The sequence below is a fragment of the Scyliorhinus canicula genome, chromosome 3 (genome assembly GCF_902713615.1).
Source record: "Scyliorhinus canicula chromosome 3, sScyCan1.1, whole genome shotgun sequence".
NCBI lineage: Eukaryota > Metazoa > Chordata > Chondrichthyes > Carcharhiniformes > Scyliorhinidae > Scyliorhinus > Scyliorhinus canicula.
In genome coordinates, this window is record NC_052148.1 from 205491443 (window position 1) to 205518616 (window position 27174).

At 43.8% G+C, this 27174-nt stretch overlaps 1 protein-coding gene across 5 annotated transcripts in view; it reads right to left on the reverse strand.

Annotated features, from left to right (window-relative positions):
* Positions 1 to 27174, reverse strand: part of LOC119963247 (protein transport protein Sec24B-like) — a 135255-nt gene that overhangs the window by 21334 nt on the left and 86747 nt on the right. For all 5 annotated transcript variants that reach the window (XM_038792059.1, XM_038792058.1, XM_038792056.1 and 2 more), the window contains 6 exons: positions 23417 to 23575; positions 17093 to 17266; positions 10597 to 10707; positions 7943 to 8118; positions 7045 to 7182; positions 3394 to 3498 (listed from right to left, as the gene is read on the reverse strand). In XM_038792059.1, the coding sequence (XP_038647987.1) occupies positions 3394 to 3498; positions 7045 to 7182; positions 7943 to 8118; positions 10597 to 10707; positions 17093 to 17266; positions 23417 to 23575 (863 nt within the window). The remainder of the gene's footprint in view (positions 1 to 3393; positions 3499 to 7044; positions 7183 to 7942; positions 8119 to 10596; positions 10708 to 17092; positions 17267 to 23416; positions 23576 to 27174) is intronic.

The following is a 27174-nucleotide window of genomic DNA, read 5'->3' on the forward strand; positions in this document are numbered from 1 at the left end:
CAACTGAGGGACATGTTCATAGAGGGGAGGTTTGCGAGCCTGGGAGAGCTGGAGGAGAAATTTGAGCTCCCCCCGGGGAACACGTTTAGATACCTGCAGGTGAAGGCATTTGCCAGACGACAGGTGGAAGGATTCCCCTTGCTTCCCGATGGAGGGGCGAGTGATAGGGTGCTGTCAGGGGCCTGGGTCGGAGAAGGGAAGGTCTCGGACATCTACAAAATAATGCAGGAGGTGGAGGAGGTACCGATAGAGGAGCTGAAAGACAAGTGGGAAGCGGAGCTGGGAGAGCAGATAGAAGATGGGACATGGGCGGATGCCCTAGAGAGGGTCAATTCGTCGTCGTCGTGCGCAAGGTTGGGCCTCATCCAATTTAAGGTGCTGCACAGAGCCCATATGACGGGGACTAGGATGAGTCGGTTCTTCGGGGGGGAGGACAGGTGTGTTAGGTGTTCGGGAAGCCCTGCGAACCATGTACATATGTTCTGGATGTGTCCGGCACTGGAAGAGTTCTGGGAGGGGGTGGCGGGGACGGTATCGAGAGTGGTGGGAACCAGGGTCAAACCAGGGTGGGGGCTAGCGATTTTTGGGGTTGGGGTGGAGCCAGGAGTACAGGAGGCAAGGGAGGCCGGAATATTGGCCTTTGCGTCCTTGGTAGCTCGGAGAAGGATCTTGATTCAGTGGAGGGACACAAGGCCACCAAGCGTTAACACCTGGTTAAACGACATGGCAAGCTTCATCCAATTGGAAAGAATCAAATTCGCCCTGAGAGGGTCGGTACAGGGGTTCTTCCGGCGGTGGCAGCCCTTCCTTGACTTTTTGGATCAGAGATAGGAACCGGAGGCCGAAACAGCAGCAACCCGGGGAGAAAGGGGGGGGGGGGAGAAAGGGAGGGGGGGGTAGCAACGAAGGGAGCACGTCAGCGGGGGGTCGCGGGCAAGGACTGCCCGAGGCCATCGGCAGAAAGGGAAAAACGGTTTGGTTGCTAGACTGATAGCGCGGAGGGGGGGGGGGGGGGGGGGGGGGGGGGGGGGGGGCGCGCGGGGGAGGGCGTGGGGAGGTTTTTCCAGGGGGGACTTGTGGTGTTATAATTTAAAATGTAATAGGGGTAAATGTTTGTATCGAAAAATTTCAATAAAAATTATTTAAAAAAAAACAAAAAAAAACAAAACTGCCATTTAGCCTTTTATTTGGAAGACTTATGACGTTTAATCAGAAAAATCGTGACAAGAGTTTGTGAAGGGCTCCAAGGTGTTGTGAAACCAGAAACTGACAAATTCACCCAAATCATTCATATTTGAGGAGAGAGGGGTGGAAAAGTAAATTGGAAACCTGAAAATGTACGTGATGCAAAAAACACAATGGATCCAGGATGGAAAATCAGGATACACAGCCTCAATCCTACTGCAAATAAGTGATTTGAATTCAAAATAGTCTTGAAAGGTTGAGATTAATCTTCAACCTTTGTCTCTTTTTGACTCGCTCTTCTAAGAATGAGATTGCTTCGATATTTAGTTAGATTCTATTTGCTGTAATTAATAGTCCCAGTGCTGGAGGCCCTCTGTATTGACTGGTGCCGATAAAAAAAATTCAGTTAGCATCACATGGACAGATTCTAAATAGTAGAAGGTAACAGAGATTAAATGCAAATATATTGGCGCATAGTCAGTGGCACCAAACTAGAGTTTCTTGCAACCCAATTGGTGCCGAATTGGAGGAACAACTTCCCTCCATGTTGACACAGGAAATCAAAGCTGAATGTTCTCTCCAGGAATTTAGGGAAGAAGGTGGAGGAGTAGTGGTATTGTCACTAGGCTGGTATCCTCGAGATCCAGGGCATTGCTCTGGGGGCCTGGGTTAGAATCCCACCACGGCAGATGGTGAAATTTAAATTTAATTAAATCTGGAATTGAAGGTCTATGACCATGAAACCATCTGGTTCAATAATGTTCTTTAAGGAAGGAAATCTTCTTTCCTTACCTGGTCTGGTCTACATGTGACTCCAGACCCATAGCAATGTGGTTAACTCTTAACAGCCGCTCAGTTCAAGGGGAATTAGGCACGGGCAACAAATGTTGGCCTTGCTGGCAATGCCAACATCCCATGAAATAAGAAAGCAAAAAACCCTTGGACTCAAAAACAATTGGAAATCAAGACCATCACTCATTTCTATTCAACCATTTGGATGCAAGTTCCAGGACATCACTGCAAGAGTTCCTCTGTGTCCCACGTCCAATCATCTTCGGCTGCTTCTTCAATGGTCATTTGTGACTCCTCAAACACTGCAACAGTCCCTATCTGCGAGCATCAAGGCCTGGGCAACATTGAGGTTTGGACTGATAAATGGCAAATGGCATGTGTGCCTGCTACACAGGTGCCAGGCAGTGACCATCTCCGACACGAGCGAATCTAACCATCACCCCTTGACGTTTAATGGCATTACCAATTAATCCCCCACAATTAACACCCTGGGGGTTATCACTGTCCAGAAACTGAAGTGGACCAGCCTTCTAAATACTGTGGCTACAAGAGCAGGTCAGAGACTGGGATTTCTATGGTGGGTACTCACCTCCTGACTCCCCAAAACATGTCCACCATCCACAAGGCACGAGTCAGGAACATGGTGGAATATTCTCCACTTGCCTGGATGAGTGCAGTTCCAACAACACTCAACACCATCCAGAACAGAGCAGCCTATTTGACTTGCACCAAACTCCATCTTAAACATTCCCTTGCTCCACCATCAGTGCATAATGTGCATTATCCATTACAGCAGCCAGCGAAACGACCTTCAACAGCATCTTCCAACCTGAGACCTCTATCACCTAGAAGACCCAGGGTAGATGTTTGGGAATACCATCACCTGAAAGCTCCCCTTCAAGTCACACACTATCCTGGCTTAGAAATATATCGCCATTCCTTCACTGTCATTGGAACTCCCTCCCGAATAGCAGGTGTGGGTATACCTATGTTACATGGACTGGAGTTGTTCAAGTTGATGGCCCACCACCATCCTCTCAAGAGCAATTAGGGATAGGCAACAAATGCTGGCCTGTCCAGCAACACCCATATCCAATGAACAAATGAGAGAGAAAAAATGGCACCAGTGACAAAAATGTGTTCTCCCACCCTTTCAGGAGTAATGTGAATATAGCCACACAGGAGTGGAAAAAGGAAATGTATCTAATGCCCAACAATGGACAGGTATCTGTGGTGACCTACACAGATTGATTGATCTCCAATGGCAAAATAATTCAGCTTTCGGCTCTCCTCATTTCCCATGCAGATTTCTCAGAATAGAGAGTACAGAATTCTTCTGTAGGTTTTCACTAGAAGGTATTGCGAACCGCACAAGAATTATACTCCGGTTTACCATTTTCAATAAAAACTACTTACAGAACCACAATCCATCAAGAAAGCACCTTCCTTTGACAGTTTTTCTGCGGAAAGTTGCAGAATAGGTGGCTGAGGAATAATTTTGTCACCAACAGTAATGGAGCCCTACCAGAGACAGAGAAAGAAATGTTATAAAATCTATTACTCATAAGCATAATATTCAAACAAGGATAAAACAAGTTATAATCCTTGCAATTTCCAACAAATCTGAGCCATCAAACTCCAAGGCTAGACAATTGAATCCATATGCAGAAAGCATGTACCCAGCCTGGTGTTCAGGCTTAAATGGAACTAGGGAGCTTTCAAACGCACTGTGGTGTTGGCATAAATTTGCAAAGATGCAGCAAATAGGACATGTCAAGTACATGGTTCACATTCACACTGCCTCTCACGAATATGATTCTTTATAACCGTCAAATCCTGGGCAAGTACAATTCCTCTTTTAGATTCAAGCCTCCAGTTCGAAAATAAAAGGTGTCCCATTCGCAATGCCTAAAAATCTTTCAAGATTTTGGCGGAGCGGGTGGAGATGGAACAATATGTATCAAGATTGGCAGGTGGAGAGAAGAATGGTCATAGATAGGCTTTTAGGGAGCCGGGTGATGACAGCAAATTTGAAGGAGAGGGCATCATTAACAATATCAGCTAACATGCAGTTTAGTGCGGTAGGGTTCAGGGAGTAGGTGGGTCTCAGGCAAGATGAGTTTGGAGAGGATATGAAGGGAGACAGGTGAGAAACTTGAGAAAAATGTGTGTTCAGGACAAGAGAAAGGGGAACTTTGAGAGGAATTTTGGCCAAGTGGGTGAGTGAAAAGGAGGGAAGCGACTGATGGGATGATCTCAATTTTAGTGTAAAAGTCGTCCACAACATCATTCCATTATCGTTGGAGGGGAGGGGAGAGGGGTTTAATATGGTGGTTTGCAGTGGAGCCAAGAAACCAGGTGTTATCTCAGCTTTTCAGGATAATCCTTGAATAGTGGTCACTTTTAGTAGATTAGAGCAGAATTTTAAGTGTGTTTTATGTGGTACAAACAGATCTGGCTGTGATCGGTTTAATCAATTGTCTACCATATCACTTCAAGCCTGTGACCTCTGCACTTAGAGGAGCAGAGATGAGGGCATTACCAGGAGAATGGCCAGGTTGAAAGCATAATTGTTTTAATGGGGAACAAGTCATCAACGGTGAAGGTGAGGGTATGGTTAAACACATTGGTAGCTGCAGAAATGTTGTGATGAATGGAGGGCAAAGGGCGAGGATCTGAAAGTGCAGTTGTAAGTGAACTGGGAGAGTCCTCTCTCTCTCTCCTCCCCCCCCCCCCCCCCCCCCCCCCCCCCCCCCCCCCCCCCCCCCCCCCCCCCCCCCCCCCCCCCCCCCCCCCCCCCCACACACACACCCCCACACCCCCCAGGAACAGGAACAGAAGGGAGTAGGGTTGGGAGAGGGTAGATGGAAGGGGAGGTGGTTGAGAGCAACACAAGCAAGAAATGAGAGCTTGCCAGATCTGTCACTAAACAATGAGAATAGCGAGGCCATCTGAGGTGACAAAGATGAGGGTAAACCATGGCAGTGGACTGGGGAGTTTATTTGGAAGGATGCATTAAGGTGGGGGCACAAGGGCAGTGAGCATGATGGGTTCATGTAGAGTTTTAAATCACAGAGGGTGAGAGGTGTCTTGATGCAGCAACTGAAGGAGAAAAACAGCAACAATATCCAAATTAGAACATTTTGCTGGCACTTCGGTGGGAAATTGCGAATGAGGTTTTTAAGTGAAAAATTAGAGAGATGGAACATGGGGAGAAGCTCAAAGGAAGACAAAGTGCTAGAGGAGTAAGGGGGCAGACCAAGGTATAGCATGGTGACAAAACCAAAATACTGTGAATGCAGGAAATCTGAAAAACACCCCAGAAAATGCTGGAAAAAAACCCAGCAGGTCGGGCAGCATTTATGGAGAGACAGAAACAGAGTTAACATTTTGAGTCTAATATGACTCCTCGGAGCATTTGACTCAAAATGTTAACTCAATGGATACTCCCCGCAAAAACAAAGACAGGGATATGTAACTCTGTAATACAATATCAGAGAGATATAGTCATTAGTCAGTCCTCGACATAAATCACTATTATAGATATACTTGCCACTTGAGTAATAAATGCACATTTACAACAGGCCCCCAAACACTTGGGGCCACAAAAAGTCTGGATGTTTAGTGTCCTCTTTACCCAATACCTTTAAACACAAGTTTTATGCTAAATATCCTTTGCACCTTACTGAGAAAGAACAATTTTAAGTGGCACTTCTTGGGAATTAGATTGGTGTCCAAATAAACTTTTGTCCTTCGAGGCTCTTACTTGCTATTTAAGTGTACAATTTGACCTAATCAGTCCAGCTTTTGCATAAATCCATGTTAATGAAAGGACCATGTTCTACTAATGAGGCAATATCTGTAAAATTATATTTTCACTTGAAGGTCACTGATTTTTTTTTAGCCCATGACTGGAAAGCACTGTGAAGAATTTGAAAAACAAATTTCAATTGAGTGTGGTCAATCCACCTACCCTGCATATCTTTGGGTTCTGGAGGGGAGACCCACGCAGACATAGGGAGAGTGTGCAAACTTCACATGGACAGCGGACCAGGGCCGATCCCGGGTCCTCAGCGCATGAGGCAGCAGTGCTAACCACTGTGCCACCCCACTGTGAAGAAATTAGGTAACCATTTCAATACTGGGGCACGAGGCTAATTTTAAAAAAATCTTCCTCATATCAAATTGTTTGCCGCCTGTCATCAATAACAGTGGCAGCATTTTTGCAGGAGGCCGCTGTCCCATTGCCAAAACTGAAAGTGGGAGGTGAGCCTGCATTGACTGTCAATGGGAACTAGTGGGTGACAAATTAATTGGTGCCACAGGGTCCGCCATCCAAATAAGGATGATAGCCTGTCTTCCAAGATCTTCTGTTGCAGAGAGCCGGTGCTCAACAGCGCCATTGCCAGTGGTAGTCATTTCGGAGGTTACAGCTGCAGGCAAAGTGTGCCTCAAGAGCTGGGTGCCTTTGAAGAGGATTGATTGACGTTGCAGAATGCTAAGGATAGGCAGACTGGCTATCGGGGGATTTATCAAGGGTTAGTGGTGGAGCTGTCACGACGGGGAAAGTGAATGCCACTTGGGTGGCCCTCTATGGACAATGAGAGTGCCCAGAAGAGGCCCTTCCCACCCAGAGACTGCTGGGAATGAAATGGGAAGTGGCCCTTAATTGGACACTTAAATGGCTCAATTGGGCTCCTGGCCAATTTTCTATCTTTTCTGTGACCAGCAAAATGGTATAGCAGTGGAAGCCATCAGACAACCAACCAACTCCATTCCCTCTTTTGTGAGCCTTCCCATTTCCCAGCCCATAGGCAAAAGGCTGGCAAAGTTCTGGCCAATGTCTCCAAACGTCTTACACTAGAAATATTACATAATAAAAGCAGATAAGGCTGGTATTACTCAACAAGTCTGGTGGCATCTGTAGAAAGAGAAATGCAGTTAACCTTCCAGGCCTGTGACTTTTCATTTTGCTACTGTACTCCAAATAATCTTAGCATTACTGAATTTCCTGAAAACAAAAATTAATTTTAAGGTGAAAATATTTAGTAATGTTATATTGCTAACCTCGTCAGGCAGATTGTCTATTCTGTACAGGTTGGGATGAATCGTAAGCATCAGGTGAACTAACGGCTGTGTCTTCATCTCACACATGGCAAACACCCGTTCATCCAATCGAGTACTGGTGCCAGTTCTGAATGCTTGCTGTAAAGCAAGGATGGAACAAAATATTGTGTTGAGCAAATTGATAATTACCATGAATTCCAACTCAGAAAAAATTACAATCTGGTAAAGTGACAGTGCGCAGCTTGCAGGTTCCTTATTGTTGGCCAACACGGAGTTAGCTTGATACACTGAACCTGGCACCCAACATGGGAGTCGAAGAGAGCAGGAGTACAAGAGGGTAGATCCTCAAGGAGACCATACTTCAAACTTTTTAAAGAGAATGCTGGAGCCATTATGTAACATGAAAAATGAAAAAAAAAAATGAAAATCGCTTATTGTCACGAGTAGGCTTCAATGAAGTTACTGTGAAAAGCCCCTAGTCGACACATTCCGGCACCTGTCCGGGGAGGCTGGTACGGGAATCGAACCGCGCTGCTGGCCTGCTTTAAAAGCCAGCGATTTAGCCTGGTGAGCTAAACCAGCCCCATAACATGCATCCAAGGGAACCATTATGGTAATGATAAATACCCCTGAGCACCTCATATAATCTTTAAAGTCATCATTATTGGCTTGACGTCCTGCAACCACGTTGAACAAACCACCAAATTATGCATTCTAAAACTTACTATTGTTAATAGAACAATTGTGCACTGTAATAGTTTCAAACATTAATCATGCCATTCTTCCTGTTATATAGAAAAATTATATTGGCCATCCAAACATATTATGAATATGTTCCTGCTTTATAAATGCATCAGTTATTATGGAAGGAGTGATGGTCATTACTTTTTAAATATACCTGTTTCAGAAGAGCCAGAATATAAAGAGCAAACAGCCTGAGAGAGTTTGGAGCCACTAACACAGATTGCTGGAGGTTAGAAACGGTGGAACGATACGCAGATAAGGAATCCACCACAGCATTTACCAAGGCATCTCTGGCATCAGATATACTTGAGGAAACAGATCGATCTACAGCTGAGGAGCAAACAATAATTTACAGATTAAGACACAAAAAAATTACTGATGCTACACAGCTGTCAATGGCATCCAATATCTTCAGATGCTTAAAAGGGAATGAACAGATGTGATGTCACTGTGAAAAGTACACAAGACCTGAAATAAAAGTGTCAAGCATTGATCGCACTAAATAACTGGCAAAGGTTGCTTTTATAATTAAAAAACAAAAAGAGGTGGAAATACTTTGCACAGAAATTAACCTTCTTTTTCATCTTTGGAACACTTTGAAGGAAGGTCATTAAATTTATATTATTAGTGAAAATGTACACCTGTCTCAGCTCATTTGCTGCTGAAAGGCTCATCCATGGCCCTGTTACCACAAGACTGGACTATTCCAAATCTCTGCTGGGGGCAACCATGCAACCGCAGTAGACTTGAGTTCATCTGAAACTCTGTTCCCCAAGACCCATTCACCTACAGCTCTGTACTCACTCCCTGCATTGGCTCCTGGTCCAGCAATGCCTTGATTTTAAAATACTAATCCTTATTTTAAAATCCTTCACGGGCTTGCCCCATCCCATCTCTGTAATCACTTCCAGCCCCACAATCTTATGAAGTGTCTGGACTTCTTCAATTCTGACCTCTCAAGTTTCCCCGACATTTTTCACTCCACCATTGGTTGCTGTGCCTTAGATGGCCCCAAGCTCTGGAATTCCCGCCCTAAACCTCATCGCGCTCTACCCTTCTCTGCTCCTCATTTCTGAAAGCCTCTTTCTTTTGGTCACTTGTCCTAATATCCTATGTGGTTTGGTGTCACATTTTGTTAATGAGGTTTCTGTGAAGCATCTCGAAATGTTTTACTCTGCTAAAAATGGCATACAAATGCAGATTGTTGTCATCAACAAATGTCTCAATGATGCAGATGGCCATTCAGGTTTCCCACAGGATATATTGCGCCTCAGGATATTGGGCGGCACGGTAGTATAATGGATCACACTGATGCTTCACAGCGCCAGGGCCCCACGTTTGATTCCCGGCTTGGGTCACTATCTGCACGGTCTCCCCGTGTCAGTGTGGGCTTCCTCCGGGCGCTCTCATAAGTCCCGAAAGGGCTTGTTAGGTGAATTGGACATCCTAAATTATCCCCGTGTACCCGCACAGGCGCCGGAATGTGGCGACTAGGGGCTTTTCACTGTAACTTCATTGCAGTGTTAATGTAAGCCTACTTGTGACAATAAAGATTATTATATTCAGGTTTAAAATCAACTTTTACATCCTCACTGTCAAGATAAAATGCTATCATTGTGCCGGAATTCAGTACTCTTTATCTGAAGTGCCCATCCCTAGTGGCACCTTTGTGACAGTGGACTCTGATACTCGCTACTATTAGCACTTTCCAAAGAGGCAATAATTTAGCAAAGTATAGGGTGTTGAAAACGAAGATCAGAATTTCTAAATCAAGATGCTGCTTGATCTTGAGGCAACGTAGGTCACGGAGGGTGATTGGGAACCCAACTTGGCGTGACGTTAGCGATGGGAAGTGGAGTTTGGATTACCTCAATTTACAGAGCATAACATGTGGGGAGTCAGCCAAGAGTGCATTCAGTTTAGAGATAGCGAAGGCACAAACGAGGATTTCAGCAGCAAATGAGCAAAGACAGGGACGAATACAGACCATGTTACGTTGGTGGAAATCGACAGCCTTCGTGATGGCATGAGTTCTACTTTGAAGCTCAAAACTAGTGGAGAACCCGCTAACAATAATTGCGCATCAACAAAACTGAGTTTACAGCAGTGTTCCTGACCCTATTGTATAGGGTGGGTGCACAACATAGCTGCCAAAAATGGAGAAGTCACCAGTATAGAATTGCCAAGTTGGGTAGAACTTGCTCCCCAGCTGACAGCATGGACACTTAATGCTTTTGTTGAATAATTTGCACATATCAGGAAGTAGTAGATGTTAGCAACAGAAATAGAGTCCAGCTTTGTATAAAGTTCTTCTACTTGGTGCAGTGAAGCAGGTTATGAGGAATCAAACACTGTGGGAAAAGTTGAGATTTTTTTGGTGAGATAACAGGATTGTAGCCAAATGTCTGGAGTTTCCTTAATAATCAGGTGAACAAGCATTTTGTTGACACTACTTGAGCCCAGTGTGACCCGAAGGTGGAGGTCATCAGAACTTTTATAGGATCCTCCCATTGGAGAGTGAATGAATTTGGAAGAATGTCAGACTTCCAAACTAATCTGTGGTCTTATTCTCTGAAAGAAGCCCACCCTTCCATACTGAAATTGCCAACACAGCATCCTTCTATCAGTTAACAAATCCACTATTAATAAACTCAGCTCATCAATGATTAACAGGATAAACCTTTATGATCGATGAAGTGTTCCAAAGCACCAGCACCCATGTTCACGATCTGTAAAGAGAAGACCTTGTCATCTGGTGTCTTCATTCACTACCTGGATTTTCCCCATCATATTAGAACAGCCACTTACCCATAGTTGCTAGAAGGCAAGTAATAGCCTGCACATCTGCTCCTGCATAAACATCAGCTACAGATTTCACAACAGGTAAACACAAAGTGTGCACTCGAATCCGACGTTCGCCTGCAAAATAAAACAAAAATCAAAGTCGATAATTTTGAAACCTGCTTTTCACAATGAAGTTTCAGAAAATACAACATACAGCTTAAGAAATGGAAGTCAGTAGTCTAATTTATCATAGAATTTACAGTGCAGAAGGAGGCCATTCGGCCCATCGAGTCTGCACTGGCCCTTGGAAAGAGCACCCTACTTAAGCCCACATCTCCACCCTATCCCTCTAACCCAGTAACCCCATATAACCTTTTGGACACTAAGGGGCAATCTAGAACATAGAACATTACAGCGCAGTTCTTCGGCCCTCGATGTTGCGCCGACCTGTGAAACCATCTGATGCCTATCTGACCTACACTATTCCATTTTCATCCATATGTCTATCCAGCGACCACTTAAATGCCCTTAAAGTTGGCGAGTCTACTACTGTTGCAGGCAGGGCGTTCCACACCCCTACTACTGTCGAGTAAAGAAACTGCCTCTGACATCTGTCCTATATCTACTACCCCTCAATTTAAAGCTATGTCCCCTCGTGTTGGTCATCACCATCCGAGGAAAGAGATTCTCACTGTCCACCCTATCTAACCCTCTGACTATCTTATATGTCTCTATTAAGTCACCTCTCAGCCTTCTCCTCTCTAACGAAAACAACCTCAAGTCCCTGAGCCTTTCCTCGTAAGACCTTCCCTCCATACCAGGCAACATCCTAGTAAATCTCCTCTGAACCCTTTCCAAAGCTTCCACATCCTTCCTATAATGTGGTGACCAGAACTGCACGCAGTACTCCAGGAGCGGCCGCACCAGAGTTATGTACAGCTGCAGCATGACCTTGTGGCTCCGAAACTCAATCCCCTTACTGATAAAGGCTAGCACACCATATGCCTTCTTGACAGCCCTATTAACCTGGGTGGCAACTTTCAGGGATTTATGTACCTGGATGCCGAGTTCTTTCTGTTCATCTACACTACCAAGAATCTTGCCATTAGCCCAGTACTCTGCATTCCTGTTACTCCTTCCAAAGTGAACCACCTCACACTTTTCCACATTAAACTCCATCTGCCACCTCTCAGCCCAGTTCTGCAGCTTATCTATGTCCCTCTGTAACCTATAATATCCTTCAGCACTATCCACAACTCCACCGACCTTCGTGTCATCTGCAAATTTACTAACCCATCCTTCTACACCCTCTTCCAGGTCATTTATAAAAATGACAAACAGCAGTGGCCCCAAAACAGATCCTTGCGGTACACCACTAGTAACTGAACTCCAGGATGAACATTTGCCATCAACCACCACCCTCTGTCTTCTTTCAGCTAGCCAATTACTGATCCAAACCGCTAACTCACCTACAATCCCATACTTCTGTATTTTCTGCAATAGCCTACCGTGGGGAACCTTATCAAACGCCTTACTGAAATCCATATACACCACATCAACCGCTTTACCCTCATCCACCTGTTTGGTCACCTTCTCAAAAAACTCAATAAGGTTTGTGAGGCATGACCTACCCTTCACAAAACCGTGTTGACTATCGCTAATCAATTTGTTCTTTTCAAGATGATTATAAACCCTATCTCTTATAACCGTTTCCAACATTTTACCCACAACCGAAGTAAGACTCACAGGTCTATAATTACCAGGGTTGTCTCTACTCCCCTTCTTGAACAAGGGGACAACATTTGCTATCCTCCAGTCTTCCGGCACTATTTCTGTCGACAAAGACGACATAAAGATCAAGGACAAAGGCTCTGCAATCTCCTCCCTGACTTCCCAGAGAATCCTGGGATAAATCCCATCTGGCCCAGGGGACTTATCTATTTTTACACTTTCCAAAATTGCTAACACCTCCTCCTTGTGAACCTCAATTCCATCTAGCCTGGTCGACTGAACCCGAGTATTCTCCTCGACAACATTGTCTTTCTCCAGTGTAAACACTGACGAAAAATATCCATTTAACGCTTCCCCTATCTCCTCTGATTCCACACACAACTTTCCACTACTATCCTTGATTGGCCCTAATCTTACTCTAGTCATTCTTTTGTTCCTGATATACCTATAGAAAGCCTTAGGGTTTTCCTTGATCCTATCTGCCAACGACTTTTCGTGTCCTCTCCTCGCTCTTCTCAACTCTCCCTTTAGGCCCATCTAGCATGACCAATCCACCTAACCTGCACATCGTTGGACTTTGGGAAGAAACAGGAGCACTCAGAGGAAACTCACGCAGACACGGGGGGGAACGTGCAGACTCCGCACAGTGACCCAAGCAAGGAATCGAACCTGGGACCCTGGAGCTCTGAAGCAACAGTGCTAACCGCTGTGCTACCGTTCTGCCCTCATTTGTACCCATGTATCTTGGATTAATTGATAATGTCAGACCAAACACTAAGGGTCCTTATGGTATTCTACAAACAAAGCATACAGGGCAGGATTCTCTCAGCCCTGCGCCGGGCCAGAGATTCCCCGCAACCGTGCCACGCTGCCCCAATGCCAGCAAGTTTGGCACAGCACCAGTCACGGGCCTCTCTTCCCGGCCAGACCGCCAATTCTCTGGCCCAAATGAGACGAGCGGCCGCTCTAAAGAGGCAGACTCCCGCCTGCGCCGTCCACACCTGGTCGCAGCTGGCGAGAACTCTGTGCGCAGGGCCGGGGGGGGGGGGGGGGGGGGGGGGGGAGGGGCCTGTGGGTGGGGGACTCCGACCCTGGGGGTGCCTCCGATGGGGCCTGGCCTGCAATCGGGGCCCACTAATGGATGGGCCGGCCTCTCACTCTCCAGGCCTATTTTCTTACGTGCTGGCCCCTGAACTCCCGCATCACGTTGCGTCGGGGCCGGCAAATTGAGGGAGGCCACCGCGCATGCGCGGGTTGGCGTGGTGCACAGTTCGCGCTGAAATGAGAGGCTGCAGCGGCGTGAACCGTTCCAGCACCGTGCTGGCTCCCTCTAGGGGCCAGAATCGGTACTCCCAGCGGCCCGTTCACACCGTTGTGAAATGCGACGGCGTGGACACTCTGCCGCCGAATGGGAGAATCCTGCCCACAAAATTTACATCTCGTTATGAATGTTAAAGATGGATTTTATAATAATAATCTTTATTATTGTCACAATCTGAGAAATAATTTATTTTGTAAGTCAGCAGCACTGCTATACATGGATCAAACACAATTCGATATTATAACAATTTTAAAACTGAAATTACATTAAGTGGCTGCAGAGAACTCTGAAGAACCCTGCGGACACGATGGCCCGAATGGCCTCCTTCTGTATTATAAATTCTATAATAATAACTATAATAATCCTTCACAAGTGCGGTGCCCAGAAGGGGATGTTCGATGAATGCAGAAAGAATTTATATAGATTGTATTTTATATATATATTATATTATTGCAGGAATTTTTATTAAAAACCTGAGTTAAGGTATACATTTTTTCTGGTGCAGTAATATATTTTAAAATTCTGGTTTAACATACAGGCAGACTCTGTGTCTGCAAAAGATGCAATTAAGATGTTAAGATTAAAAAGTGATACCATTATCCATTCCCAACCATGCAAATTGTTACCTATACAAGGCCTAATGGATTTTTGTTATGATTTCTGGAGATCCCTGGAGAGAAGATAATTTAAAACATTGTGTTAAACCTTAGATAAGCAAGTCAGGGTATCTGAGTGGCATAAAGATGAAGTAATTAATGCGTGGAGTCAGGTCTGTAGCAGGCAGTTTAGCTGGTAGTAAACTAAGGGATTTAAGCTGAGCAGCAGCTTTTGCCAAAGGCAGTCACGGTTAAGCAGTGGTCTGACACAGAAGGATCTGCAGGCTGTGTTCCTGAAAGGATCTCTCTCTCTTTCAGCAGTCTTTTCCAAAAAATCTCTGCCCAGAGGACAGCATGTATTTGCTAACTGCATATGCAAGTGGTTTTTGACCTGTAAGGGATTTTGCTTGGTTGGAGGTAAAGAAGATATCAGTTAGGAGTTAGTGTTTCCTTTGACTGTTAATTGATATCTATTTTAATTCTGACATTAATTCTATGTTAATAATAAAGTTTGGTTTAGTATATTGCACTCCTATTTGTCAGCGGTATAAGTATTCTTTCCTCACAATTTTACAAACTAAAGTAGTGTTTAGGGTTTTTGTCTGGAATCCTAACAGATATTGGGATCTGGTCTGGGATTTTAACAGATGCAATACTCTAGCTGAGGCCAAACTAGTGAATTGTACAAGTTCAATATAACTTCCTTGTTCTTGCACTCTATGCCCCTATTAATAAAGCCCAGGATACTGCATGCTTCATACACCATGCTCTCAACCTGTTCTGTCATCGTCAATGATTTATGCACATATATGCCCAGGTTCCACTGCTCCTTTACCCGCTTTGGAGTTAGAGATAGATAGAGATAGAGAGATAGAGAAATACAGCACAGAACAGGCCCTTCGGCCCACGATGTTGCGCCGAACTTTTGTCCTAGGTTAATCATAGAATTTTGGACAATTTTTCATGGCCAATCCACCCAACCTGCACATCTTTGGACTGTGGGAGGAAACCGGAGTACCCGGAGGAAACCCACGCAGTCACGGGGAGGATGTGCAGACTCCACACAGACAGTGACCCAAGTCGAAATCGAACTTGGGACCCTGGAGCTGTGAAGCAATTGTGCTATCCACAATGCTACCGTGCTGCCCTTAAGAAGTTAACCTACACTCTATTATTCTACCCTAATCCAAGTACCTATCCAATAGCCGCTTGAAGGTCCCTAACTTTTCCGACTCAACTACTACCACAGGCAGTGCATTCCATGCCCCCACTACTCTCTGGGTAAAAAACCTACCTCTGACATCCCCTCTATATCTTCCACCATTTATCTTAAATTTATGTCCCCTTGTAATGGTGTGTTCCACCCGGGGAAAAAAGTCTCTGACTGTCTACTCTATCTATTCCCCTGATCATCTTATAAACCTCTATCAAGTCGCCCCTCATCCTTCTCCGTTCTAATGAGAAAAGGCCTAGCACCCTCAACCTTTCCTCGTATGACCTACTCTCCATTCCAGGCAACATCCTGGTAAATCTCCTTTGCACCTTTTCCAAAGCTTCCACATCCTTCCTAAAATGAGTTGTACCCATATTTTTTTATTGACTCTCCTTGATGGTCCTTCCAAACGAATCCCTTTACATTCTGTCACATTGAACTTCAACCCTCACTTGTCTGCCCATTCTACAACTGTTTTGCAGTTCGATACCTCCTCCTCACAGTTCACAATGCTTCCATGTTTCATATTATCGTCAACTTTTAAAAGTTGCCCTGTACACCAAGACCTAGGTCATTAATGTCTATCAGGACTCCTCGGCCAGCTCAATTACTGGTGACAACCAAATCATCTTTGGTGATAAACATTGAAGTCCACCATCGACAAGATGCACTGCAGGAACTCACCAAGCTCCTTAGGCAGCACCTCCCAAACCCACGGCTGTTATCATCGAGAAGGACAAGGGCAGCAGACACATGGAAACACCACCACCTGGAGGTTTCCCTCCAAGTCACTCATTTTCCTGACTTGGAAATATATCACCATTCCTTCACTGTCGCTGGGATATAATCCCTAGAATTTCCTCCCGAACAGTATTGTGGGTGTATCTACACCACATGCACTACAGCTGTTCAAGAAGGTAGCTCACCACCACCTTTTCAAAAGCAATTGGGGATGGGCAATAAATGTTGGTCGATCCAGCGATGCTCACATCCTGTAAATTAATTTTTTAAAAACCCAAGTATATTTTGTGCCCTTTCCATTATCAGTGCAACCTCCAAGCTGCATTCAATATGTGGTACTGAATCATCAACTGAGGCAAGGGTTATCAGGAGCAGATTTCCTTGCCCACTTGACTGGGAACCATGAGACGTTCTGGGGACTGGTGTCAATGTTGGGAACCCCTAGTTCTCTGATTAGACCAGCTCTCCAGATTACTAGTGCAGTAACATAACCATTACACCACCATAAATTGTAAGGGGAAAAGAGGCGGTCAGCCAGACACTATGGGTTGATCACGGGGCGACAAATAGTGTGTAGTGTTTTCTTTAAGTTATTTTTTAAAAATCTTCATGTACAGAAAATATTCCTTTAGTGGCATGTTATCTTGTTTGGTAAGGTGACATCAATGTCAATCTTGGTATTTGGGTCGGTGTTGTTAATTGTAGAGTGGAAAAACTGCACAGAGTGACTCAAGCAAACATTTAAAAGTATCTATAATTTTAGTTAGACATAACACATTTTCCACAAGTTTCATTGTTGGAAAAGCTTTAGAATGAAACTAATATGTGGAATTAAAAACTCTGGTTTAGTTTTCTTGAGCTACATCAACTAATGTGAACATAAGTACTTAATTTTTAAGTTATAAGATATTGACCTACCTTTGCTTGAAGTGTAAAGCAAAGCAGCCTGAAAACATACAATGGATGTGTCGACCAGATTTTCCTCAATAGACATTTGCACCGTAAATCCGGAATCAGGGTTTATATTAGCAAGGGATAACAGATCAGTGGAACGCACAAAGAAATTTCCATGGAAAGTATGAATGGAAAGACCTGCAAATGAGAAATCATTACTATCAGGGCACTATTATGCTTCCACTTATACTTGAGATGTAACAATCTTTTTTTTTGTAACTTTAGGTTCTTTCAAATGTACTATCATGGAGTTTGCTGCATATGGGAATTTGTATTAATTATCATTGTACTATACTTGTATAGTGCATTGAAAGTCTGTTCACACTATTAATGCCTTTTAAGTACACTGACTTAATATGTTAACAAACAGATAAACACAATCACTTGCGGCCTTAAATAATTGCCTGAATAACTTTCAATTCTGCTAAGTGGACATTTATTTCTGTAAAACTATTTATTCTTCGCCGCTAATATTTCTCACAGGGGAATAGAAAGTGAAATTGTTGACACTACCAAGTGACAAAAAGTTTCTAATTGTCAAGCACCTATTACATCTTTTGGAAAAGCCTCAAAGCAAAAATACTTTTAAAGTGCAGTAGTCGATGTGTAGAGAAAGGCAGCGGCCACTTTAACCACAATATGATCCCACAGGCAGCAATGATATTACTAATTAGCTAGTTTATATTTGGTGGCACTGCTTGAAGAAGCAACTTTGGCCAGAACACTGGAAGAATTTCATGATTTTTGTCAAATAATGAAATAGAATTTTACACAAGAAATATTAAAAGAGTTGCAGCCTTCATTTAACACTTTATCTAGAAGCAAAATCTCTGACAATGCAATGCTTCCTCAGCATTACACAAGCATATCAGCCTTGATTAAATGAGGCTGGAATTGGCAATCTTCCGCCTTAGAAACAAAGAGTGAGCTGACAGATTTAATATAACATGGTCTGCTACAAGAATCCATCAATTAGATTTCAGCCCGAAATGTCTGCTAATGAATTTCAGATTAAAAGGGACAAATCTGCTTTAATGGCCTTTTATTTCATTGCTCTGTATTTATCGACCGGAAGGTGAACAATGAGGTCTGACAGACTGGAGCTCAGAATTATTTTTCCCTCTTCCTTGTGGCTCAGCATCTTCACTTACGCCTGGGGAAACTCCAGGTCGTAATGATCATTCCAATGAAATCTGGTGCCAAGAGGCTACATCAGTCAGAAGCATTCTTGCACACAAAATCTGACAGAGATTACATAATCTGAGGGAGTGCTGCACTGTCAGAAATTCTGTCTATACAACTCTGGACACATTTATTCTCATACACAAAGCCACATGAATGCATTTGAGATGAAACCACTGGCACCTCCTGAATTATTCCATTGTTCAAACTAAATATCGAAGTAGTATCTGCATTACTCGATCCATGCAGTTGGAAAGGCAAGTTGCAAAAGGGATACAAACAGTTTGCAAAGAGATATTGAGAAATTAAGTGCGCAAAAGGTTGGCAAGAGGTTAATGTGAGAAAATGTGAAGTTGTTCATTTTGGAAGGGAGAACAAAAGAAGAATATTATTTAAATGGAAGGAAACTGCCATTTAAGTTGCAACACAAAGGGACTTGGGGGTTTACCACTTGTACACAAACAAGCACACAGGTACAGCAGATAATCAAGCTGCCACATATTTCAAGGCGGCTGGGGTATAATAGGAAAGTCTTGCTGCAACTGTACAAGGTACTGGTGAGACCACATCTGGAGTACTGTGAGCAGTTGTGGCCCCCTTATTGAAAGGAAGATATTATTTCATTGCAGGCGGTTCAGAAAAGGTTCACAAGGATGACACCCGGCATGGAGGGATTGTCTTATGCGCAAAGGTTAAGCAGGTGGGACTATTCATTGGAATTTAGAAGTGTTATGGGAGAGGTGTTTTCAGAACCACAAAATGTATCATGGAGTTCAACCAACCCCCACCTTTAATGGATTGTTGCTTTTGAAGCACACGGCTTGTTCCCCAGGTGTAGTATTACAATTATGGACACGTGGTTTTTAAAACAAAACAATGTTTATTCCATGAACTCAAATTAACCTTTCAAATAAACATTGGATCTCTTAACACCCCTTACTTCAAAGATAACCCCGAAAATAATACAACACTACCCAATCCTGCAAACTGTTCCTTTACACATCCAAAAGACTTAACAAATCCTTAAAACAGAAGCACATTAGATTTATATTCAATACCGAGACCTTTTTACAATTCCGATTTCACCAAAGGATTAAGAGATAGTCCTTCATGGCAGAGATCACCAGCAATGCAGCTCACTGCCACACCCAAGCTTTCTTCAAACTGAAACTAAAAACTCCCAAAACTAACCTCAAAATGGCCGAACTGAGCTCAGCTCCACCCACTCTCTGACATCACTATTTTCTTAAAGGCACATTGCTTAAACATCCATTTTTTAAAGGTACACTCACATGAGTGGCTGGTTTAGCTAAGGGGCTGGTTTAGCTAAGGGGCTGGTTTAGCTCACTTGGCTAAATCGCTGGCTTTTAAAGCATACCAAGTCGGTCAGCAGCACGGTTCGATTCCCGCACCAGCCTCCCCGGACAGGCGCCAGAATGTGGCGACTAGGGGCTTTTCACAGTAACTTCATTGAAGCCTACTCGTGACAATAAGCGATTTTCATTTCATTTTTAATTTCACATGACAGAAGAATGTGGTGACCTCATTGAAGCGTATAGGATTCTTAAGGGGTTTAACAGGGTAAATGCTGAGAGGATGTTTCCTCTAATGGGAGAGTCTAGGACCAGAGGGACATCGCCTCAGAATGAAGGGACTAATTTAGGACTGAGATGAGGAGGAATTTCTTCCCGCAGAGGGCTGCAAGTGTTTGAAACTCCTCGTCACAGAGAGCTGTGGGGGCAGAATCCTTGTGCATAGTTAAGGCTGAGATAGACTTTAGATTAGTAAAGGAGTAAAGGGTTACGGGGAAAGGGCAGGAGAGTGGACGTGAGGAATGACGGAACAGCCATGATCCTATTGAATGGTGGAGCAGGTCGAGGGGCCAAACGGCCTACTCCTGTTTCTATTTCTTATGGTCTATGGGGACTGGTGAACACATTGCTCAGTAGATGATGAACATGCACCTAGCACCAAGGCATTGCAAGAGCCAAGAGGTCTTAAGGACGAAAAGGAAGATCAATGTTTCAGCCTTCAAGCAGCCCAACTGAAGAGAGAAATTCCCCAGTGCAGCTTACAATCAATCTGCAAAGCCTTCACACCATGACTCCATGCACTCATCCTATAGTTTTGGGAGGTAAAAGAACTAGAAGACACCGTGGATTTCAGGAACGTGACAATTGTAATTATCTTCAAAAAGGGAGACAAATCATGGTGTGGAAGCAAACCATTCTGGTCCATAGCAGGGAACATCCCAACGCACAGTCTCCCGAATTTCCTATTTCCTGCGGCTGAGGAAACCCCAAGACACAGTCCGGCTTCCCCTTGAAAGGGCAGTTATTCTGTGGGTCCATTGCTGTGGGTCTGGAGTCATATATAGGCCAGACCAGATAAGGATGGCAGATTTTGTTCTTGAAAGGGCATTAGTGAACCAGATGGGTCTGTTCGACAATGGTTTCATGGTCAGCATTACACTTTTAATTCCAGATATTTTATTGAATTTCATCACCTGTTGTGGTGGGATTTGAACCCGGGACCCCAGATCATCATCCTGGGTCTCTGGATTACTAGTCTAGCGACAATCCCACTATGCCACCATCTACCCATATGTTGGCAGTCACCTCTTTCAAATGACCACCACTAAGAAAGAAATACAACCAGATCGACTGTGCCAGCTCAGCAGTCTACTAAATCTGGCAGCAAGTATGAGACAACAAAGGCTTTTGCAAGTCAGCAAAAGTCCTAGTGTACAGAGCAGTTGGAGTCACCACACTGTTGTATGCAGAGAGATCTGGACTGTGCATCAGCAACACACAAGAGCATTAAAGAATATTTTTCAAAATGTATTCATTCATGGGATGTGGGTGTCACTGGCTGGACCAGCATTTATTGCCCATCCCTAATTGCCCTTGAAAAGACAGCAGCAAACTGTTTATTGAACTGCTGCAGTCCATGTGATGTCGGAACCCCCACAATGATGTTAGGGTGGTGCAGGATTTTGAGCCAGCAACAGTGAAAGAATGGCAATATAGTTCCAAATCTGGATGGTGAGTGGCTTGGAAGGTGCTGTCAAAGGTGCTTTGGTGAGTTGTTGCAGTACATGTTGTAGATTGTACACACTGCTGCCAATGTTGATGGTGGAGGGAATGAATGTTAAAGGTGGTGGATGGGATCCCTAACAAGTGGGCACTTTGTCCTGGATGGTGTTGAGCTTCTTGAGTATTGTTGGAGCTGCACTCATCTAGGTCACACTCCTGACTTGTGTCTTGTAGATGGTGGACAGGCTCATTCCATCAGCAATGCCTCAGCTACATCCTCTAGATTCAATGGGAAGATCGCTGAACAACCCCCAACGTCCTTCTTGAAGCCAGCTCCACAAACATTCAAGCAAAATCAACTTCAATGAACTGGACACTTGTGTCCTGTCCCCCTTGCCAGGATCTGTTTTCTCAACTGTCAAATGGTAGGCATTCCAGGATAGAACAAAGAAAACATTTTAAAGATACTCTGAAGCTCTCCTTGAAGTGCAGCAACATTGACAGTGACAAGTTGGAGGGACTCATCATTCAAAAGGGCAACAACTTGTCCATCAAGCTGCATCATGCTTTGAGTCCAAACATCTTAATGATGAGCAGAGGGGTGTCAGGGATGGAAAGAAAAGGAAGCTACTACTGCACCCCATGTTCCTCTATTTGGGTCCTCCTTCTCAGCGTGCCCAAGTATCTGTGGTTCGAGAATTTGCCTGTTCAGTCATTAAGACCCATGCATAAACTCGCACCCGAGTAGACATCTTCCTTGAATCGGGGGGGGGGGCGACAGTCAATGACGGCAAGTCTTGCCTGTGCCAGAAATTGAGGATTCACAACCCATTCCAGAGATTTGAGCACAAATCATCTAAACTGACATTGCAGTGCAGTTCTGAGGGATTGCTGCATCGTCAGAAATGCTGTCTTTTGCACAAGGTGTTAAAACTGAGGAGCTACCTTTTCTCACACATTTTGCACCTGGTTTGCTTTTATAGATTTGTTTTGTACTTTCTAGATTGAACTTGGTTCTCTTCCTTACTATGAATTCAGCTGGCTGGATGGCTCCAATGTGAAGCAACATAGTGACAACAACACAAGTACAACCTCTTGTCGGTTGTAAGAAAAATAGTAAATGCTCAACAATCTCAGCAAGTTTGACAGCACCTGTGAAGAGTAAGCAGAGCTAATGTTGAGTCTTGATGACTCTTTGTCAAAGCTCTTAGCAGCTATGGGTGGCACAGTGTATAGCACAGCTGCATCCCCGCACCAGGGAACCAGGTTCAATTTTGACTGTCGATAATTGTGTGGAGTCTGCACATTTTCCCTGTGTCTGCATAGGCTTCCTCCGGGTGCTCCGGTTTCCGCTCACAGTCCAAAAATGTGCATGTTAGGTGGATTGGCCATGCTAAATTGCTCCTTAGTGCCCAAAGGTTAGGTGGGGTTATGGGAATGGGGCAGGGAAATGGACCTGGGTAGGGTGCTCTTCCAGAGGGTCAGTGCAGTCTTGATGGGCCGAATGGCCTCCTTCTGCACTGTAGGTATTCAATGTTTGCTTATGGAGGCTGCGTCCTTGCCCTGTCCCACCACCTGATATGGAGTGGCACCACTCAAGCAATATAACCAATTGTCTGTCTCTCTCTAATGGACAGAGATGCCTATGGTCCTTTGCGTACTACTGGTAATTTGAAATTATCATTTGCTCTCTCTCACATGAATGTAAAAGACCACTTGGCTACATTTTCAAGAAGTGTAGTCTGTCCTGGCCAATATTTGTCCTTCACTCAATATTGAAAATATAGATTACTTGGTCATTACTACACTCTTGTTTGCTGGGATCATTGTGTACAAAGTGGTTGCCGCCTTATATTACAATCGTGACTACACTTCAAAATGACTACACTTCAAAAGTACTTCATCAATTGCAAAGTGCTTTGGGGCATTGTGATCATGAAAGGCATTACATAAATTGAAATCAATATTTTCTTTTTTTACAATGCAATGAGAAATATGCAACAATTATGAAACAAGAATATATGCAGTCCATATAACGATCACAAATACATTTACAGGAAAAAAATCTTACCTTTAGTACAGCGTATCCTCATAACTGCCTCAAAGCCGATTTTTCTAATGAGATATCGTTTGAGGTCTTTCTGGAACTTCTCAACCTGGGCAGGATTGTGAATGTGATGGAATGATGGATAATAGAAGACGGATCCAGCAGAATATTTTGACATACAAGCTGTGAAAAACATCACATTTGTATTAAGTTTAAAATTTGCTGTTACTCACTGGTTGTGATTATGCAAAGCCTTTTGCAAGTACAAACATTTGGTGAGAAATCAATTATTGTAATTTGAAGTGTTGGGAGTAATTATTTCAGTGTATGAGTGTTTATAAAACAGAGCAGAAATGTTCCTGAAAGACATGTCAAAATTAAGTAACTAGTTTATTAAATTAGAACACCCTAACCTTTTTCAGCTGGACAAATATTACTTTTTGCACTTTTATTTTTCATTATTTTGATTGTTTTATTTTCTATCTTTATCTCTCCAGCATAATTCTGCTAATTTCTTCAAGTTACTTTGTCTTTATTTTCCTTTCATTTTTCTGTTTCCCATTTGTTTCTCTTTTAAATTCAGGATTTTGCTTTTGACTTTTTTTTTGTTATTTCATGGAATGAGGGTACCACTGGCATTTGTTGCCCATCCCCAATTGTCCTAAATGGCTTGATAGATAATTTCAGACGGCAGTTAAAAGTCAATCACATTGTTGTGGGTCTGGAGTCACATGTAGGCCAAGGATGGCAACTTCCTTCCCTGAAGGGGGAGGCGGTGGCACAGTGTTATTGTCACTAGACTAGTAATCCAGAGATCCAGGGTCATGCTCTGGGGTCCTCGGTTTGAATTCCACCATGGCAGGTGGTTAAATTTGAATTCAATAGAAATTTGGAATTAAAAGTCCAATGATGACCATGAAACCGTTACCGATTGTCGTAAAGACCCATCTGGTTTACTAATGCCCTTCAGGATCTGCCGTCCTTACCCGGCCTGGCCTACACGTGACTCCAGACCCACACAGCGATGTGGTTGACTCTTAACTGCCCCACTCTAAAATGGCCTAGCAAGCCACTCAGTTCAAGGGCAATTAGGGATGGGTAAAAAATCCTGGCCCAGCCAGCGACGCCCACAACCCAAGAACAATTTTTTAAAAATGAGTGAACCAGATAGGTTTTTACAACAATCAATGACATGGTCATGAATACCGAGACTCGTTTTATATTCCAGATTTATCAAGTGAATTTAAATTCCACGACTGCCATTGCAGGATTTGATCCCGAGTCTGGAGAGCATTAGCCTGGGCCTCCTTCTTATTAATTCAATAACACGACCACTATGCCACTGTCTCCCTACTATGAATGGTACAGAGAGGATTTAACTTTTCAGCAAATATGTTGTTTATGAGCCATTAGCTACAAAATATAATGGATTTACTGGGAGTTGCAAGACTAGCCGAGATATCAGGCACAATCCTTCTCATAAACCACAGAAAACCAGTTGAGGACCAGATTCAGTACTGCTACAAATGAAGAAAGCAATTTCTGCGCTATTACACTCAAAACAGCAGAGGATTTGTTTACTGGATGTAAACAAATAAAAGCAAGACCTGTACCAAATACAAACACACTCCAATTCCAACATATCTTGCAACTAGATTGCTCAGCAATATTCTATTAAATCAAATTAACTTACTCGAGGTGCAAATTTTCTTAAACACAATCAATGTGAAGCAAAGAACATAATGAATGACAAGTTATCAGAATAAAGAGCTAATAGGATTTGCGCGCTCTATTGAAAAGCAATTTTATTTTATAACTTCATTTTGGAACTCAACTTGTTCCTGTATCTTTCAATCCCATTATTCAATAAGAAAATTAAAAAAGTACACTCCAATACATCTTTGAAAAATATTGATTATACAAATGCAGTAAAACCTGCATTAAGCAATTAACATTCTGGGCAAAATTATATATCTGAGTTATACCAGTTCCCCAAAGTTATATCAGGCACATAATATGTCCGTTCAAATATGGATAAAAACAAAATGAATAATCTTTTATTGTTACATGAACGAAGTTATTGTGAAAAGCCCCAAGTCGCCACATTCCGGCGCCTGTTCGGGTAAGCCGGTATGGGAATTGAACCGGCGCTGCTAGCCTTGTTCTGCATTACAAACCAGCTGTCTAATCCACTTAGCTGAACCGGCAGGCAGAGTACAATTAGACACAAATAAAAAGAATGCCTCATATAATGTATTTCCTTCATGAGCACCTTATCAAATAACACATAAAGAACAGCAAGCAGTGCATTCCAGTGTCAGAGCTGCTTTGACTGGCAGGGGGCAGAGTTACACTTTAAATCCTTTGAACAGAGTTGCACTGAATACAAGATAAACTCTTCAATTTTGCACTATGAAATCTGGGGAAAAAAATCCTCCACTTTCACCTGCCAAAGGGGTCAACAGCCAGGAGACATTCCTGCAAGTTCCCCAACAGGCCAGGACAGTAACTGTCCCAATAATTCCGAACAGTCCAATCCCAGAAACGTTGACTTGAGTGGTGGGTGCATATTAAGGTGAGGAGAACACCAACCCTATTAAACCTAAGTCAGAGGCAGGAGCAGTCGAGTTTTCGTGAGCTCCGGCACTGCTGGTCTTTTAATCCAACATTTCATCCGAATGCACATTTCTTACTTGGTTATTTCTTGTGTTATATGTCCCAGGAAGTTCCTGATTGGTCTTTTTGTGTGAACGGTCTTTTTGTGAGAATGAACCAAGAAAACAAATGCTTGGTGATAGCCACACTCCGGTCCGGTTGTGGAACCAACCACAACTGCACTTCAGATGAACCAAAATGTCCTGGACGCGGACATCTTAGGGAGGGGGAACTACGGCCACTTGAATGGCGACTATGAGGCAGGACAGGCACACCACTGGACGAGACAAGGGACAAGTGGGAGGAAGATCTCAGGTTTGAAATAGGGAGGGGATTCTGGAGCAGCATTACACAGGGTCAATTCTACCTCCACATGAAAAATGAAATGAAAATGAAAATCGCTTATTGTCACAAGTAGGCTTCAATGAAGTTACTGTGAAAAGCCCCTAGTCGCCACATTCCGGCGCCTACCCGGGGAGGCTGGTACGGGCTGGTACTGTGCTGCTGGCCTGCTCGGTCTGCTTTAAAAGCCAGCGATTTAGCCCAGTGCTAAACCAGCCCCTGACATGGGCAAGGCTAAGCCTAATGCAGCTGGAAGTGTCACACAGAGCTCACTTAACTAGAACCCGAATGAGCAGGTTTTTATAATAATCGTTATTTGTGTCACAAGTAGGCTTAAATTAACACTGCAATGAAGTTACTGTGAAAATCCCCTAGTTCCATATTTGGAGGGAGAATTCAGAATGCCCAATTCACTTAACAAGCAAGTCCTTTGGGACTTGTGGGAGGAAACTGGAGCGCCCGGAAGAAACCCACATAGACACATGGAGAATGTGCAGACTCTGCACAGTGACCCAAGCCGGGAATCGAACCCAGGTCCCTGTTGCTGTGAAGTAACAATGCTAATCACTGTGCTCAGTTGCTGCTGATAACATTAAAGAGTTTGAACCCAGGGCCTCCTTGACTGAAACACCCAAAGCGAGAATCATACCCCTAGACATACGAGCCTGTAACTTTCTGGAGGTGGAGAACATATGCGAACGGTGGCAAGGAGACCCGACCAACCCCACCCAAATGTTCTGGTCTTGCCCCAGAATAGTCGGGTACTGGGCAGCCTTCTTTGAGGC